At 48.0% G+C, this 18,032-nt stretch overlaps 1 protein-coding gene across 1 annotated transcript in view; it reads right to left on the reverse strand.

The window, feature by feature from the left end:
- Positions 1–18,032, reverse strand: part of ATP13A3 (ATPase 13A3) — a 114,270-nt gene that overhangs the window by 14,063 nt on the left and 82,175 nt on the right. The window contains exons 20-27 of the mRNA XM_026650143.1: positions 13,789–13,913; positions 11,662–11,840; positions 4,100–4,222; positions 3,932–4,011; positions 2,984–3,026; positions 2,768–2,877; positions 1,424–1,520; positions 257–329 (exon numbers count right to left, since the gene is read on the reverse strand). Of these exons, the coding sequence (XP_026505928.1) occupies positions 257–329; positions 1,424–1,520; positions 2,768–2,877; positions 2,984–3,026; positions 3,932–4,011; positions 4,100–4,222; positions 11,662–11,840; positions 13,789–13,913 (830 nt within the window). The remainder of the gene's footprint in view (positions 1–256; positions 330–1,423; positions 1,521–2,767; positions 2,878–2,983; positions 3,027–3,931; positions 4,012–4,099; positions 4,223–11,661; positions 11,841–13,788; positions 13,914–18,032) is intronic.

Consider the following 18,032-nt stretch of genomic DNA (forward strand, 5'->3'; position numbering starts at 1 on the left):
ATGCAGAACTGTAGAAGAAAGATGCAGGGGGACACCTGTCAGAAACGTGTGTACTTTATCATATAGTTTACTCATACTTTTGAGATAGTACCTTTACAGTTACCAAACCCAAAGTCATGTTGATGTTAGTAGGAATATTTAACAAGATGCTCAAAAGCATGTGCTTCAGACACACATTTGCTCTTTTTTCATAGTTAATTAAACAGCTGATTGCTAATAAAACAAAACATCAGAAGTAATTCAGCATAATACTCACTGGTAAAGACAACAACCAAAATGATTGCCAGATCGATGAAAAGAAACTGGAAATCTCCTAAATTACTCAGGATCTATACAGAAAACACAAGTTCAATATTACTCATTTCTTCACATTAAGAAACATTTTACAGCTTTTTTAAAATATTCATTTGCATGAATACTTGCACAGAAACTTTATAAACAATGGGTTGATCCAGTAATGGGCCGAGTGTCCAAAGTCTGTGGGAATCAGGTGTACTGTGCCCCTTGCAGGATCAAACCCTGTGGTAGCAATGTTGTGTATGACACTAAAGCATGCAGAGTCAAATCAATTTCTAGGTAGTTTTTCAGTGTACGTTGTTCTTTGGCCAAATTAGTAGATAACAATGCTGCCTACACCCAGCAAACAAAGGCGATCTTAAACCCTGAAGTTCCCCAAGGTTTCTACACGAGAAAATCCCATTCATTTAATCACACAGCATATGGCTCAAAAACTGCCACTTCAAAACTCCCTTACTACTAACTGGTATTCTGAATTAAAGATACAAAGGTGAATTAACCAACAACAGTTAAAGTGGAGGGAATTTCCACTGAGGGCCTTTAAATTAAGTAATTTCTGCCAAAATACACCCAACCCATTTTCTTCCCCACAACTCAGTATCTTCCAGTTGCTCTAGCTCACGCTGTATGCCATTACTGACGTGTAATTTTGTTTACAGTACTGTTGCTTTGGTAGTTGTTGATACTACGGCATGGTAACCAATGGAAAAACAGGTCTTCATTCTACACGTTCTGTTAGGTTTTAGTATTTTATTGCTCTCTCTAGGTACATACCTCCATCACAGCAGTTCTGAGAGCTGTTATAACCTGATTTTGGTTTTTTTGCCTTTAATAAACAGAAAATATTACTACAGTATTCCTTATACTAACTACTGAGAAGGACATGAAATATTGTGACTACCGTGGTAATGTTAGCTAGTCATCAAAGGCAAAGTTTTAATATTTCTAGATGACCATTATATATATTATCTAGAGAACGAAGGCACGATGAATCTTACCATAATCACCAAGCTCCCAAAGAAATTGACAGTACATTAATTTGCAACAGCCAGAGGTTAATTTGCTTATCTTAAACCCTTTGAATTATATTTAATAATGTTTGAGTGCTATATTGTCAAATACTCACAGAATATAGTAGGGTAACGCTGAAATACTGGATAATGCTGTACAAAGCCATAAACTTAAATACGCAAAAGGACGTTATTAAAGCAGCACGGCCTTCCCTGTAAAAACAAATACATCCATATAACTAAAGCCATTTAAGCCAACAATTATAGCCTGGTTAACAAAAAGATAGCTAGCACTGAACAGAATAGCCAATGCAGTGAGATATTTTATGCTAAAGATGAAAAGGTCAAAGACATGTAAAGAAACTGAAAAGAAAAAAAAGTGGGGGAAGGGAGGTGAGAATATATTTGCTAGCTGATCACAATTATGAACATGCCATCTACAGAGAATCACCAAATTTCTGCTTGATGCTGTTTAATTTAAAAAAGGTTTACTGGAAAACCAATAAATAAATTAAAATGCACCTCTCTTCTATGGTGGCACATTTTTACTCAACAGATATGCTCTGTGTGTGCATCCAGAATCAGATCTGCTGACTTCAGGGACACAAATTACTTTTGAGCACTTATTACAGAGCCTGCACAGCTGCAGTATACTGAACCGGATTCTATTCTGGCTCATGCATCAGGAAAGTTGTTAACCAAGTTCCAGTTGCTGGGACAAAAATCAGTTCTCAGCAACTCCATTTGAAATGTCAATGGGTTTCCCCCAAAGTTATCGCTAAGGGCAGAAGTTCCTGAATAATTTTTATTGCTGGTGATTATGCACAAGCAGGAAAGAACATTGCTTGCCTCTCAGACCCCAGGTTAAGTTTGCAGGGACTGACAACACCTAGAAAGAGACACCTTTATAAATGTAAACAGAGTAAATTTGGTCCAGAAATCATTGAGATAAACATGAAACCACAAGTGCCTCCTTTACTGTCACTCTTCAGAGCAGAACTGCACTTCAGGGCATGAACAGAATCTGTGGCATGAACGATGGCTTTTTCAGTCCTGAATGGTCTCGCTCCAAGAGCACAGATATTAGAATTGTTGTTAAAGCTGCCTGTAAACTCCAAAAAATTAATCCTGATTTCTAATGGCAGCAAATCAATTAATTCTTAGGAAATTTAATATACCTTCAGACTACTTCGGATGGCTAAAGGCTCACTCACAACTTTAAGGAAGAAATTAATTTTACATGGACAAAAATTGGGATAAAAACATATGGGATCATGCTGTGAACATACAATACATTACTCACAGAGTGCCTTTACTAAATGCAAAAAATATGAAGGGTTATGTCGGATCCTGCTTTGATTTCATATTGCTGGCATGTAGGATATTGCCTTGCACACAGTGCTAGATCAACCACTTCTACTTATGGGAAACAGCTTGTTGAAAATTCTGAGGTGCGTTACCTGATAAGGTTTGGCACACAGGAAATACTAGGAGTTCTGGAGGTGAATGGTGATGCCACAGAAGCCTCAAGTTCAGACAGTGATATACCACCATGGGCCTTCTTCAGTGCCTGCCAGTTATCATGAGGATAGTTAGAGATTTTTTAATAATCTTTTAGCTTTAAAATTCACAATAATGTGACAATAGCTCCTTAAACAAAATAGAAGTGTACTTACACCACAGTCATTTGCACCATCTCCACACATGCCAACATAGTAACTATAAAAACCAGACAAGTTTCAGCATTCTACTTCATTCCATAACTATAATACTTATTCCAATTATACTGAACACTTTTATACAACCTGATGCTTTCCAAGTGCTGTACAGACATTAACGAATCCTCAGGATAGCAGGTTATTACTATGTAGTAGATAAACTGAGGCAGAAAAGTTAAGTGACTTGCCCCAGGTCAAGAAGCACGCTAAGGTCAATGCCATAGCCAGGATTAGAACTCAGAACTTTGTGACCACCTTTCCCATACTTAATCTACTGCACCATGCTGCCTCTATAGCCTGGGAAAGGTGCATCTTGCAATATTTTGTTACCTTAGAAATAATTTGTTGAAAAATATGTATCAGATGGAAACTACCACTAACACTAGAAAAACCTACAGCTGAAAAAAAAAAATACAGCTGAAAAAGTAAACCAGCCATTAGCCTAATCCCCATTTAAAAAAAAAAAAGTAAGAGCCAATTTGACAGGACATGAATGACTGAATAAACAGAATTCATCCCACAAATATTTACTTGTTTAATAAGCAGAAATTAACTGAGGATATTCATTGTTCACACTAAGCCAAGTAACAAGATTTTTGATTATGCCTCAGAAACACATTGGTCAATTTAGTCTAAATTGACGCTGTACCAAATTAAATTCTTCAGTTGCAACCTCCTGAAAAAGCAGCTATTTAAAAAAGCTGTGTTTCACAGTCCTCCAATAAATGACACTGTTTTTGAAACAGCTCTATTAACTGTCCGATTTGCCAACCGAGATGTTATAGTCTAGCCTTTTTACCAGGCTAAATGTAAATAGCTCAAACAGTAAAATGCTCTGTTTTCCCCCAAGAACATTTTTCTAACACACTAAACACCCAACATTTTCAGAAACAAATAAATACTCACTCCACATTTTGTAACGCTTCCACTAGCTGGGTTTTCTGATCAGGTGCCATGCGGGCAAATACAGTGCCGTGCAACACCAGCTGAAAGACAACAGATTTCTTACCAACATTAGTCACGTGCAAAATCTGCACATCGTCCAAAAGGCCAAACACCAATTAGGTTACTAACCTTGGGCACAAGGTCCTGAAAATGCTCCAGTATCACTGCAAATGACTTTCCATTCATTGCAAAATGGTATTTAGTCAGCTGGAGGTCCTCTAGACTTTCATGGACCAATTTAATTGGAATATCCTGTATCAAAACAAGGAAAAGACGGTTACTTACCTTCTGTAACTGTTGTTCTTCGAGATGTGTTGTTCACGTCCATTCCACTTTAGGTGTGCGCGCGCCGCGTGCACGAATCGTCGGAACTTTTTTCCCTCAGCGGCTCCCGTCGGGCCCGCAGGGTCCCCCTTCCCGCCAGAGCGGCGCCCCGCCCTCGCGTATATATATCCCTGCAGGCCCGACCCTCCCTCAGTTCCTTCTTGCCGGTGACTCCGACAGAGGGGAAGGAGGGTGGGAAGTGGAATGGACGTGAACAACACATCTCGAAGAACAACAGTTACAGAAGGTAAGTAACCGTCTTTTCTTCTTCGAGTGCTTGTTCACGTCCATTCCACATTAGGTGACTCGCAAGCTTACCGTTGGAGGAGGGTAGGAGTCAAGGAATAATTGATTGCAGCACCGCCTTGCCGACCACTGCATCATCTCTAGTCTGATGGTGGATCGCGTAGTGTGCTGTGAAGGTATGCACCGACGACCAGGTGGCTGCCTTGCAGATCTCCTGGAGCGGGACCTGTGCCAAGAAGGCCGTCGAGGACGCCTGGGCTCTAGTGGAGTGAGCCCTGATCTGAGGAGCAGGCGTGTTGGCGAGCTCGCAGCATGTACGTATGCAGTGCACTATCCACGCCGACAGGCGTTGCGTAGAAATCGGTTGGCCCTTCATGCGCTCCGCAATGGCCACGAACAGCTGAGACGACTTACGGAAAGGTCGGGTACGGTCCAGATAAAAGGCCAATGCCCGCCGAACATCCAGGGTGTGCAGGCTGCGATGGCTCGGGTCCGTATGGGGCTTAGGGAAGAATACTGGTAAACAAATGTCCTGACCCATGTGAAAATTCGAAACCACCTTCGGGAGGAATTTAGGGTGAGGCCTAAGCTGCACCTTGTCTTTGTAAAAGATGGTATAAGGGGGCTCCGAGGTGAGGGCCCTCAACTCGGACACTCTCCTAGCCGAGGTAATGGCCACAAGGAACGCGACCTTCCACGAAAGGTGCGTGAGGGAGCAAGAGGCCAGGGGTTCAAAGGGCGGCCCCATAAGTTTTGTGAGAACCAGATTGAGGTTCCACGGGGGAATAGGAGGGCGCGAGTAGGGAAACACCCGCTCCAGACCCTTGAGGAAACGGACCACCGTGGGGTTGGAGAATACGGATCTGCCCGATTCTCCAGGGTGGAACGCCGAAATGGCGGCCAGATGCACCTTAATAGAAGCGGGGGCGAGGCCTTGACGCTTGAGGTGCAGCAAGTAGTCGAGGATCAGAGGTATCGAGGCCTGTAAAGGCTGCGAGTGGTGAGGCGCACACCACAAGGAGAAGCGCTTCCACTTAGCCAGGTAGGCTGCCCTCGTGGAGGGTTTCCTACTACCAAGTAGGATTTGCTGAACCTCGTGTGAACACCTGTGCTCCACCCCACTTAGCCAGAGAGTAGCCATGCCGTGAGATGTAGCGCTGACAGGTTCGGGTGGAGTAGGTGACCTCGATCCTGAGTGATGAGGTCGTGATGTAGGGGAAGGGCCACCGGAGAGGTCACGGAGAGTTCCACCAGAGTTGTGAACCAGTGTTGGCGTGGCCACGCCGGGGCGATTAGGATGACTGTCGCCCTGTCCCTGCGGACCTTCAGGAGGACCTTGTGAATGAGTGGGAACGGGGGAAAGGCGTACTTCAGGCTCCCGCCCCATGGGATAGCAAAGGCGTCTGCCACTGAGCCTGGGCTGTGACCCTGAAACGAGCAGAATTGCGGGCACTGACTGTTGTCTTTGCTGGCAAATAAATCTACCTGGGGAAACCCCCACCTCAGGAAAATGGACCGGAGGACGTCCCGTCTCAGCCGCCACTCGTGCCTGAGGTAGGACCGACTGAGACGGTCCGCCAGCCCGTTCTGGACCCCGGGAAGATACGCCGCCCGAAGTTGTACTGAATGGGCTATGCAGAAGTCCCAGAGGAGGAGAGCCTCGCGGCAGAGGGGAGAGGACCGGGACCCGCCCTGCTTGTTTATGTAAAACATCGCGGTAGTGTTGTCTGTCAGAACTGACACGCTGTGTCCTTTTATGGTGGCGTGAAAGGTCTGGCAGGCGAGGTGAACCGCTCTCAGCTCCTTTAGGTTGATGTGGAGCAGCCGCTCCTCCCTGGACCACAAGCCCTGAGTGCGCTGGTCCCCTAGGTGCGCACCCCAACCCAGGTCCGACGCGTCTGTCACTAGCGTCAGAGTCGGTTGTGGGGCGGTGAATGGGACCCCTGCGCAAACCTGCTGCTGGTTGAGCCACCAACTGAGGGCATCCGATACCCGAGCCGGGACTGTGACGACCATGTCCAAGGGGTCTCTGTTGGGGCGATATGTCTGAGCCAACCATAGCTGCAGCGGTCGGAGCCGGAGACGGGCGAGCCCGACTACGTGCGTGCACGCTGCCATGTGACCCAGGAGTTGCAGGCAACATCTGGCTGTGGTCGTCGGGAATCGTTGAACGGAGGTTACGGCCTCCTTGATAGCCAGGAATCGGGATACGGGAAGACTTGCCCGTGCCTCTACCGAGTCCAGGGTTGCCCCTATGAAATCCAGCCTCTGTGTGGGGATTAGCGATGACTTGGGCACATTGACCAACAGCCCGAGTTTCCGGAATACTTGCAATGCCAGCGTCACATGGGCGCGGACCTCTGCCTCCGACCGGCCCGCCAGGAGCCAATCGTCCAGGTACGGGTAGACGCGCATCCGTCTTTTTCGAAGAAAGGCGGCTACCACCGACATGCATTTCGTGAAGACACGTGGGGCTGTTGCAAGGCCGAAGGGCAAGACCGTGAACTGGAAATGGCGCTGTTGGACAGTGAAGCGTAGGAAACGCCGATGAGCTCGGCGAATGGCAATGTGAAAATAAGCGTCTTTCATATCGAGGGCAGCGTACCAATCCCCCGGATCCAGGGAAGGGATGATGGTACCAAGGGAGACCATACGGAACCGTGGCTTCTGCAAGTACTGGTTCAGCTTGCGGAGATCCAGGATAGGACGGAGGCCCCCTTTGGCTTTGGGGATGAGGAAGTATCTGGAATAGAACCCTCTTCCTCTGAAGTCCAGAGGAACCTCCTCCACCGCCCCCGCCTCGAGGAGGGTTTGTACCTCCTGTATGAGGAGTTGCTCGTGAGAGGGGTCCCTGAAGAGGGACGGGGGTGGTGGGTGGGAGGGAGGGGGCGAGGAGAACTGGAGGGTGTAACCTGATTCCACCGTGCGCAGGACCCAGCGGTCTGATGTTATATGAGACCAGGCACGGGAAAAATGGGACAGGCGGTCCCTGAAACCCAGGGGTGGATCCGGAGAAGGGATGGGTACGCTGTCCTCGATCGCAGCTTCAAAATCCTTGTTTATTTCCCGGCTGCGTCTTGTTTTGGCCCTGGTTTTGGCCTTGGCTAGGCGTATTGTTGCGCCTACGTCTATTGTCCCTGCCCCGTCTACGGTATGGTTCCTGACGAGGGCGAGGATGATACTGCCTTTGAGGAGGTTGGGGCTTGAACGGCTTCCTCTGTGTCACAGGGGTGTGCATCCCCAAGGACTTAAGGGTAGCCCGAGAGTCCTTGAGGCTGTGTAGCCTGGCGTCAGTCTGCTCTGAGAAAAGACCCGTACCCTCAAACGGCAAGTCTTGGAGGGTATTTTGCACCTCCGGGGGAAGGCCCGAGGATTGCAGCCATGCAGAACGTCTCATCACTACGCCCGAAGCAATTGTTCTAGCAGCTGCGTCTGCAGAGTCAAGTGAGGCCTGTAACGACGTTTTGGCTACCGCCTTCCCCTCGTCCACTAGCGCCGCGAACTCAGGTTGTGAACCCTGAGGCAAGGCCTCTTTGAACTTGGACACCGAAGCCCATGAGTTAAAGTTATGTCTATTTAGGATCGCTTGCTGATTTGCTATCCTCAATTGGAGGCCCCCGGACGAATAGACCTTCCTGCCAAAAAGGTCTAGTCGTTTCGCCTCCTTGGCCTTAGGTGCCGGGGCCTGTTGGCCATGTCTTTCCCGTTCGTTAACCGCCGAGACGACCAGCGAACATGGGGCCGGGTGGGAGAAGAGAAAGTCAAACCCTTTGGACGGGGCGAAGTACTTCCGTTCTACGCCTTTTGCGGTTGGCGCGGAGGAGGCTGGCGTTTGCCATACGGTCTTATAGTTTGCCTGGACCGTTTTTATAAGCGGGAGCGCGATCCTGGAGGGACCCTCTGGGCTCAGAATGTCCACCATCGGATCCTCCTGCTCAACCGTCTCCTCTGCTTGTAGACCCAAATTAAGGGCCACCCGGCGGAGCAAGTCCTGGTGAGCCCGGTGGTCAATAGGGGGAGGGCCGGATACTGTCGTGCCCGCCACGGCCTCGTCCGGCGAGGAGGAGGTGGTCATGGCTTTCTGAGCTTCCTCGTCCTCCTGTATCTCCTCCTCGGTGGGGCGTCCCTCCGGGGTGCGCCCCCTGTCCCGAGTCAGGGACGGTGCCGAGCTCGGTGCCGAGTCCGCCCTCTCTGCATCCGGTGGTCTGGAGACCGTGGCCTCCGCACGGGAGGTAGGGCGGCACCGTGGGGAGCGGGACCGGTCTCCTGAGGGACCCGACCTCGAAGTCCTGGATGGAGGGCCTTGCTGATGATAGGCCCACGGTGTCCAGAATGGCCACTGCCCAGGATGGTTCCAATGTGGTTGCCAAGAGGCCTCGTGTTCTCTAGCGGCATGCCCTCTGCGGCCATATCTGGAAAGGCCCGAGTCCTCTTCCGACGCTAGGGACGGTGACCTAGAGGGCCATGGCGGTGCCGTGGGGCGGTGCCGGTCCGGTGTCGGGGAGCGGTGCCGTCTGGACCGGGACCGTGAGTACCGGCGTGCCGATCTGGACTGGGAACGGTACCGTTGACCGCGGGACCGGGAGCGGCTGCGGGAGGGTGGTCTTGGAAGTCTCGCCATCGAAGCGTCCCGGCGCCTGCTCGAGCCGGGTTGCTGAGGCGGTGCCACGCTCGCATCGGGCCCTGACTGTTTCGCGGCCCGTTGTGCGGCGGGAAGCCGGGAGTCCACCGAGGCGGAGCTCGACCGGGACCGGCGCCGTGAACGGTGCCGAGATGGCGACCGCGACGGGCGCATCATCGCCGGTTTGCCCTTGGATGGCAGCCGCGGCGGAATGTCTGCAGCGCGGAGTGTGCTTTCGGAGGACAATTCGATGAGGTCCTTTGCCGCCTCAAATGTGTCCGGGGTGGAGGGCTGTTCCAACAGTTCCTCCAGCCCATCCTCCGCACTCGACGCGCTCGTCCCGGGGCTCGACGGGCCCTTCGGCGCCGGAGCCACTGGTGCCGGGACCTGTACCGGGGCCGTTACGGCCTTGGCCGCACTTGCGGGCTTCGCCGGTGCCGCCTTCTTATGAGGGGAGCGTCCCCGGGCCTTAGGCTGGCCCTTTGCCTTGGCCGGCGAAGAAGATCGGTGCCGGGCATGTTCCCGCCTTGGCGGTGCCGCGGGCTTAGTCTGCGCCGCCGGTGTCGGGTCGCGGACCGATGCCGGGGCGCTCCGCACCGAAGCGGACGGTGCCGCGGAAGAGGAGGGCTGTAACGCCGCCTCCATGAGGAGCTGTCTAAGGCGAAATTCCCTCTCTTTCTTGGTTCTGGGCTTGAAGGCCTTACAAATTTTACAGCGCTCCTTTTGGTGAGCTTCCCCGAGGCAACGGAGACACGACTCGTGCGGGTCGCTCACTGGCATAGGCCTGCGGCACGCGGCACACGCCTTAAAGCCTTGGGCGTGCGGCATGCCCCGCCGCCCAGGGCCGGTGCCGGGGTTGACCAAACCCCTATCACCAAGTGATTTTGGTCCTTAGAAGAACTAAACAACTACTTAACACTAAAACTCTTAACTGTAATTATGAACTGCTAACTACTGCTAATGGCTATGCTAAGGGACACTCTCAGGCGAGAGACAGAGTTGTTCCAACGTCGCCACGGGCGGTAAGAAGGAACTGAGGGAGGGTCGGGCCTGCAGGGATATATATACGCGAGGGCGGGGCGCCGCTCTGGCGGGAAGGGGGACCCTGCGGGCCCGACGGGAGCCGCTGAGGGAAAAAAGTTCCGACGATTCGTGCACGCGGCGCGCGCACACCTAAAGTGGAATGGACGTGAACAAGCACTCGAAGAAGAACTTTGGTTATTTTAGTCATAATATACTTACCCATATTCTTCGTATTTTAAGGCACTATACAAAGGACCAACAGAAGCAGTAGCTTTGGAAATACAGCTTTAATAAAGGTTGCAGATAATTTTAATTTGAGCTGCAGGAAGCCTTGTAAGATTAAATTACACTTATTTAATAGCAAAAATTCTACAGTTTATTACATAGTTAATTATAAATAAATATTTTAGAACAAGCCCTTTAATAAAAACAGATTTTTGATGTCTGAAAGAGTCACCTGCAGCTGCAGCATCAATCTAACAGTTATTTTTTGAATGTGTGTTTAGAGTAACATTGGATATTTTACTGCTGGTTGGTGTTTTAACACTGAGAGCAGTAAGCAGAACTAGAGCATGCAGAGTCCTGGGGCACAAATGACATTGAGTCACAGGTCTCATATGTGAGGATGCTGCTGTGTCTGGGGCCAGTCTCTGCAACGGGGCAGTTTTTTGCTGCTTTGGGAAGGTGGTCGTTTAAGACACCACCCTGCAGCACTGATGACAAATGTTTGTTTTTTTAACTGACTCAAATGGGAATAAGATCAAGCTGTTAAACGGAGGCAATTTAACACTGTATAATATATCCTGGGATGGTATCTTTATGCAGGCCAGTGTTCAGTAAAGCTGTTTGTCCTTGAGACAGGTTTCATTATATTTACTTTTTCCCCTGAAGAGGACAAACCCCAGCACTAAGTAGATCTCAAGAGCAGAGTTCGTTTCAATGTAGTTTCATTATTTTAATGTATGCACAGTGCTTTGAAGAGGAGAACAACAATATAAATATCACTATTAGTACCATCTATCTCTTAGCTGTACTTAACGCTAAGGGCCTTACAATTCGGCTGCTCTGCCACAGGTAGGTGATGGCTTACCAAGCCCACCGCTGGTTAGGATGTTGGTGTGCTGGCCAGCTGAGTGCATCTGACCCAGATTTCCTCAAATGGCCTCAAGCAATTTTTCCAGACTGAAAATGAATCAACTCTGAGCTTTAGTTGTTAATTAAACCAAGCAGAGTTCAGTAAAAGATGAAATCACAGGAATTTCTTTCTCGAAACACTTTGTGGTTCTCAACCAGCCCCATATTATGAATGGCAGGATTGTGCTGTACTTCTGGGATTGCATTTCATTGGTAAGTTAAGTAGTGCATTTATTATGACTTGTACAACTATGTACTAGAATAATTTAAGGAAACTAAATAAGTGAACCTGGCAGCGAATCTCATGCTAACACTTGTCGAGATAAAGCAATGCAGAAATTACCTGTGAGTTAATGGCTGGTGATGAATTAGTGCATTTTGTGAGGGTATCTGCATAATGCCAGTTTATCCTGGCAACTCGCCCATCCTTTGGAGGTAGCGCTTCAGCAATAATGACCTTATCCTGAGGTAGAATCATTCCACAGTCTCTAGCCACAGAGATAGCAGTTAACATGTTATCACCTGTTAAGCAAGTAAAGTAAAAAAAGGGTTTCATTAAACAAATGGCAATTTAGATGAACATCGGGAAAGGAACATACTTGAGTGAAACCTGCTTTAAAATAGCAGCAGCAGCAGCAGCAGCAGATCTGTCTGACTGGCATCAATGACTTCCTTACAACAATTCAAATCCACAGATAGCCATGATATTGTACCTCCTGGTATTTAGTCTTATTTAGTCTGCAGAGGAGAAGAGTGAGGGGGGATTTGATAGCTGCTTTCAACTACCTGAAGGGGGGTTCCAAAGAGGATGGATCTAGACTGTTCTCAGTGGTAGCAGATGACAGAACAAGGAGTAATGGTCTCAAGTTGCAGTGGGGGAGGTCTAGGTTGGATATTAGGAAACACTATTTCACTAGGAGGGTGGTGAAGCACTGGAATGTGTTCCCTAGGGAGGTGGTGGAGTCTCCTTCCTTGGAGGTTTTTAAGGTCAGGCTTGACAAAGCCCTGGCTGGGATGATTTAGTTGGGGTTGGTCCTGCTTTGTGCAGGGGGTTGGATCAAATGTCCTCCTGAGGTCTCTTCTGACCCTAATCTTCTATGATTATTAAATATCTACTATCATCAATTTCATTGTATTGGGGGGGAAAGGGGGAGACAGATACAGCACTGAAAGTCTTGTGCATGTTTCAGAGGTACACACTTTGTTTTGCGGTACTTAGGAAGTATGCATCCTTTTAAAAATATGGCCCAAAGTGACTTATGCAAGGTCATATGAAAAGCAAGCCATATAGCAGGTAATAAAGTCCCAGTCCTGACTCTTTGTCCCTTCATGTGTATAGCACCTTTCATTCCAGGACAATATATAATTATGTTTGCACATATCCACCTTCTTGTGTCTCTGTGCCCTGACTAATCTGCCAAACATTTTAAATTACATGATATTTCTAGCTTTCCTTGCGTAGCAGTTGCAGTATCATTCTAGTCTGCGCAAACCTCATAAAACTAAACCTGGGTGACCCACTTTGCTATTTCACAGCCAAATCTTTTTTCTTTTCTCTTCCAGGATAGTAATGTAAGCTGGTAAGATGTCTTGTGTGTCTGAGTGTCATTTCTGCAAGATGTCCACTACCATTTTCATAGGTAGCAGAAGTCTCATGTCTACTCCATACCTACCAAGATGTAAAAGCTATAAACAGAAATATTCCTGGAGAAAGAATGAACGAGGCAGACGGACACACCACTTCTAACTCTACTGAAATACGGTGGAGCAGGAAAGCTTACTCAGAAGGACCATAGGTCAGATCAATTAATTCAAATCAAAATAACTATCAATCAATCACAGGAACAAGCACAGAATCACCACAGCATCGTTCACAGTTCACTCTTGGATATTATTATAGTAAGGTAGAATTTTGGTATATCTATACAACAATTTAACACCCCCCCCGCCCCATCATGAATGCATAATTTTTAACAAATAGCACAAATCATATTAATGTGAATTTCCATGGCATCTTCCTTCCAAGCATCTCAAAAGTGCTTTATACCTATTACTGAACTAAGCCTCATACACCCCTCCTTTTACTGATAGGTAAACTGAGGCACCGACCAGTTAAACGACTTGCCCCAGGCCACACAGGGAGTATACAGTAGAGTAAGGAACAGAATCTAGATCTTCTGGCTCTTAGTCTTGTGGGTTGTCCCAAGATCATACTTCCTCTCTTCAGATACCAAAAGCAGAAATGTTATTGTCCCTTTCTCTTCTTGTTTCTGTACAATATCAAACTTTTTCTATGTAAGAGAGTGAACTTGGACCAGAGAAACTAAATACAACTCAGCTTTACACTCTGGATGTTAACTATAACACCCCACATAGAACACAGAACACATAGACGGGGAAAAAAGCATTAAACCCATTCAAAACAATACATTTATTTGTTCCCAAAATGTTGGATTAACTGTATTCTAACCTGTGACCATGACAGTGCGAATGTTGGCTTTATGCAAGTCTTCAAGTACAGCAGGGGTTTCTTGCTTTAGTTTGTTTTGCATTATAATTAACCCCATAAAATCCATGTTGCTTTCAATGGCATCTCTGTAACAACAGGGGAAAAACATTTTCAGAAAAATTACAGCTAATTGATGTAGGGTGGATTGCTTTTTTTTTTTAACAATGTGACTATGCTTTTATGGCAAAGGAGAGAGAAAGATTTTATTTTTAATTGTGAAAAATAATAAAAAGATTCAGCTTCATAAGCAATTTGAGAAATAATTTCTGTTAATTTTTAATTAGTTTATTTATTTAAGGGGGAAAAAATGTAATCACAAAAGTGGAAAAGAAGTCACTCGTTTTGTGCAGTAACTGCATTTCTTTGAGATGCGTGTCCCTGTGGGTGCTCGTGCACCTCTGGAGTCCTTGATCCGAGATTTTCTGTCCATTCAGCCTGCGCATGCGCGCTATAGAATCTCGTGCCACACACAAGGGCATATAGGGCTGCGAATTTTTTTACATCTAGCTGGAGACCCAAATCTAGGAAGAGAGAGAGGGCTGTCTGGGGAAGTTAGTACCTTTTTTTTTTTTTTTTTTTTTTTTTAAGATCAACCCTTCAGTAGCCAGTCATCGAGATATGGGAAAACTCAAATTACTTCTTGCCAAAGGTAAGCAGCGACTCCTGCTAGACCCTTTGAGAACATCCTTGGGGCCGAACAGAGACCAAAAGGAAGTACTCGATATTGAAAATGATCCTGGCCCATAGTGTTTCCTCTGTGCGGGATGCATTGCTGTATGGAAATGGGTGTCCTGTAGACTGAGCGCCAAAAAACAATTCTCCTGCTTCTAGAGAAGGGTTTAGAACTGCCAAAGTCACCATCCTGAACTTCTGAGACTTTACAAATTTGTTCAGTCATCTTAGTTCTAAGATTGGTCTCAACTCTTTGTCCTTCTCTGGCATGAGAAAATACTTTGAGTAAAACCCTGTCCCCCTGTGAGGGGATGGGACCAGTTCTGTCGCTCCTAAATGATGGAGCGAGTATACCTCTTGACTCTGTATAATCTTGTGAGCGGGGTCCCCGAAGAGGGAGGGGGAAGAAGGGTGGGAGGGAGCGAGGGACATGAAGCAGATGATGTAGCCCAGTGGTCCCCAAGGCGGTGCCCACGGGCGCCAAGGCTCCCGCCGGGGCATCTATGTGCGCCCACCTACTGACGAGGAGCGCGGCCACCAGACAAGCAGCCGCCGAAATGCCGCCAAGAAGCAGCAACGTCAAGAAGCGTCGCCGCCAAAATGATGCTGCTTCTCGGCGGCATTTTGGCGGCGACGGTTCTTGGCATTGCCGCTTCTTGGCAGCATTTCGGCGGCTAATCGTCAGGCGCCCGCCACACTGAAAGGTTGGGGACCACTGATGTAGCCTGATGTTATAACCTCCATGACTCACTTGTCTGTTTTAATATGCTGCCAGGCCTGTTGGAGATGGGAAAGGCGGTGTCCAAAAGTGATGGCAAAAGTTTGCAGCTTGCAAACTAGAGGTGAGGGAGGAGTCAACCCTCAACCAACTCAAATTGTTGTTTCAATGATAACTGGGTACTCACTGAAGGGGCTGGGATGCTCTTTGCCTCTGGAATTTGTCTCTTTCTAAAGGGTTCAGTGATTCTGTGAAATCCAGAGAACTGGGCTCGGCACAGTCTCTGTGCAGTCTGAGACCTGCTAAATCTCCTCTTGTTCCTAGGAGCGTATATACCAAGAGACATCAATGTGGCCCTGTAGTCCTTCTGTGTGTGCAGAGACTTGTCCACAGTTCCCAAGAAGAGCTTCTGACTATCAAACTGCATGTCCTCAACAGTATTCTGAAGCTTTCTTGGGAACCCTGACAGCTGGAGCCACAATGCCCATTGCCTGACAACTGCTTTGGAGATGGTTCTGGTGGCAGTGTCTGGGGCATGTAAGGATACTTAGAGAGAGGTTCCAGCTAATAACTGACCCTTCTTAATGATGGCCTGGAAGTGCTCTCTATGCTCCTGTGGAAGATGATCAATAAAGGCTGCAAAACTGACTCATAGTTTGAAATCTGAAATTGGAAGGTCACGGATGAATTGGCCTTTTGGCCAAAAAGGTCTAATCTCTTCTGGTCTTTATCATAAGAAGTAGACCTGGAGTAATACTGGTTACCCTGCTCATTTATGACATCCACCACCAGGGAATTAGATGGGGGATGGGAAAACAAAAATTCTGAGTCCCCGGAGGGGGTGTGGGGGACATAATATTTCTTATCTGCTTACCAACCAGTTGGTGGGATGGTGGCAGGAGTTTGACAGTCTTTACTGGATCCAGAAGCACTTCATTAATGGGTAGCGCAATCCAGGTGGGTGTTGCCAACTGTAGAATGTCCAGGAGTTTGTGCTGTGAGTCTTTACCCTCCTCAAGAGGTAACTGGAGGGTGTCAGCCACCTTCTTCAGAAGGTCCTGGAACTGGTGAAAATTGTTGGCCATCGATGGTGACGGAGGCATGACTGGATTGTCCGGAGATGAAGACGAAATAGGAGTTTGAGGGGTAGCCTTTGTCTGTCCTGGCCTCTTGTTTTCAAAGGTCTCCTCGTGTTGGGGGTTTGGTGGTGGAGACTGTGTAACTCATCTCCCAGTGCAATGGACCCAGATGTCTGGCAAATTGCTACTTATGCACTGCTCAAGGATCCCAGCATGTCCACTGGGGGGCCCAGATAACAGGGGGATGGTACCCAGGACTGATCCCACCATCCCTGATGTGGGGAAGAATCCTTGTTGAAGTATGGGTTCCTGTAACGATGTGGAGGGAACCCCGCACTGAGAGGGGGAGACTGACTGAATGTCTCCTTCATCCTCCTCAATGTCCTCCAATGGGGGCCCCCCCAACAGAAAATAGCAGAGAATCCTGTGGTACCCGGAAGCAATGGCAATCCAGACACCAGGGTCTCAGTACTGAGAGTTGTTCGGTACACATAAGCCGTGGGGACACCAGCTTGCGTAACACTGACACATCCTGGGAGTAGCAGACTTCCTCCTGTGCGAAATGGGTTGAGATTGATGCAGCAGTTGAGGTGGATGGTACTGTTGATCTGGAGCACGTAGGCGCCAGTGCCAAAAGTGTCTGGCCCTGTGATTTTGCTGGTACTGATGGAGCCGAGTGTGAAGGCACCATTAATAAGTCTGATGTAGACGGCGCTGTTCTAGAGGAGTATATGCCCTGGGCCTTGCTGTCCTTCCACACAGTACCCCAGGGCCTGCTAATGCCATGCTTCTCCGAAGTGCTCTGGCATCTCCCGGCCCCGCTGGTACCGGAAGAAGAGTCATTCATCGCCACGGTACCGAATCAAGAGGTCGAAGATTGACACCGGATTGAGGACTTTTGGGAGGGGACTGAGGCCTTTTGGGAGCCACCTTCTTGTGGTGGGAGACCTGGGACAAGGTTGAAGGGGCCCTGGGTCTGTCCGGAAATAGATGTATGCAGGGATCTGCTGACCATACTCAGAAGCAGGTTGAAGAGAGCATTCCATCATCGGAAGGTTCAATTTGGTCTCCCAATTCTTCTGTGCTCTAGGATTTGAGAGCCAGGCAAAAGTTACCCTTCTGGAACTCTCCCAAGCAACGGACACACTTAAGAGTGGCCGTCACTGACTGGGACAGCCTCCCAACGAGAGAGGCAGCGTTTGAAACCTGGCAGGGCAGGCATGCCAGCCAGACCAAATGAGCTCCCCCCAAAAAAAGGGGGGGAAGGGAGAGGAAAATACCCACAACTCTCACTACAATCTAATTAATTCTATAGTAACAGCAACTAACACTAACTAAACACTAAACTAACTACATATCAACAACAAAACACCCTGAGGCATGCCAACAGTGGACACACTAGAGCCCGTCTCAGGCAGAGGCAGTAGAGAAGAAATGGAGGGCAGTTCACCCACATAGCCCTATATACTTGCAGTGCGCAGCACATGGCTGTATAGACCACATGTGGGCCAAACGTACACTGCTAATGGAAAAACTCCGATCAAGGACTCCAAAGGCACACGAACACCCGAAGTGTAGCACCCACAGGGACATTACTCGAAGAAGCAGCAGCAGCAGCAGCTTTTTAAAAAATATCAATGTCTAGAAAGTATTTCTCAGGGAAGAAACTAAACTAAATTTTGGCGTTACAAAGACAGCATCTTACGGAATACTTTGAAAGTCATTAGAATTATAGC

The sequence above is a fragment of the Terrapene carolina genome, unplaced genomic scaffold (genome assembly GCF_002925995.2).
Source record: "Terrapene carolina triunguis isolate 2854851 unplaced genomic scaffold, T_m_triunguis-2.0 Scaffold88, whole genome shotgun sequence".
NCBI lineage: Eukaryota > Metazoa > Chordata > Testudines > Emydidae > Terrapene > Terrapene triunguis.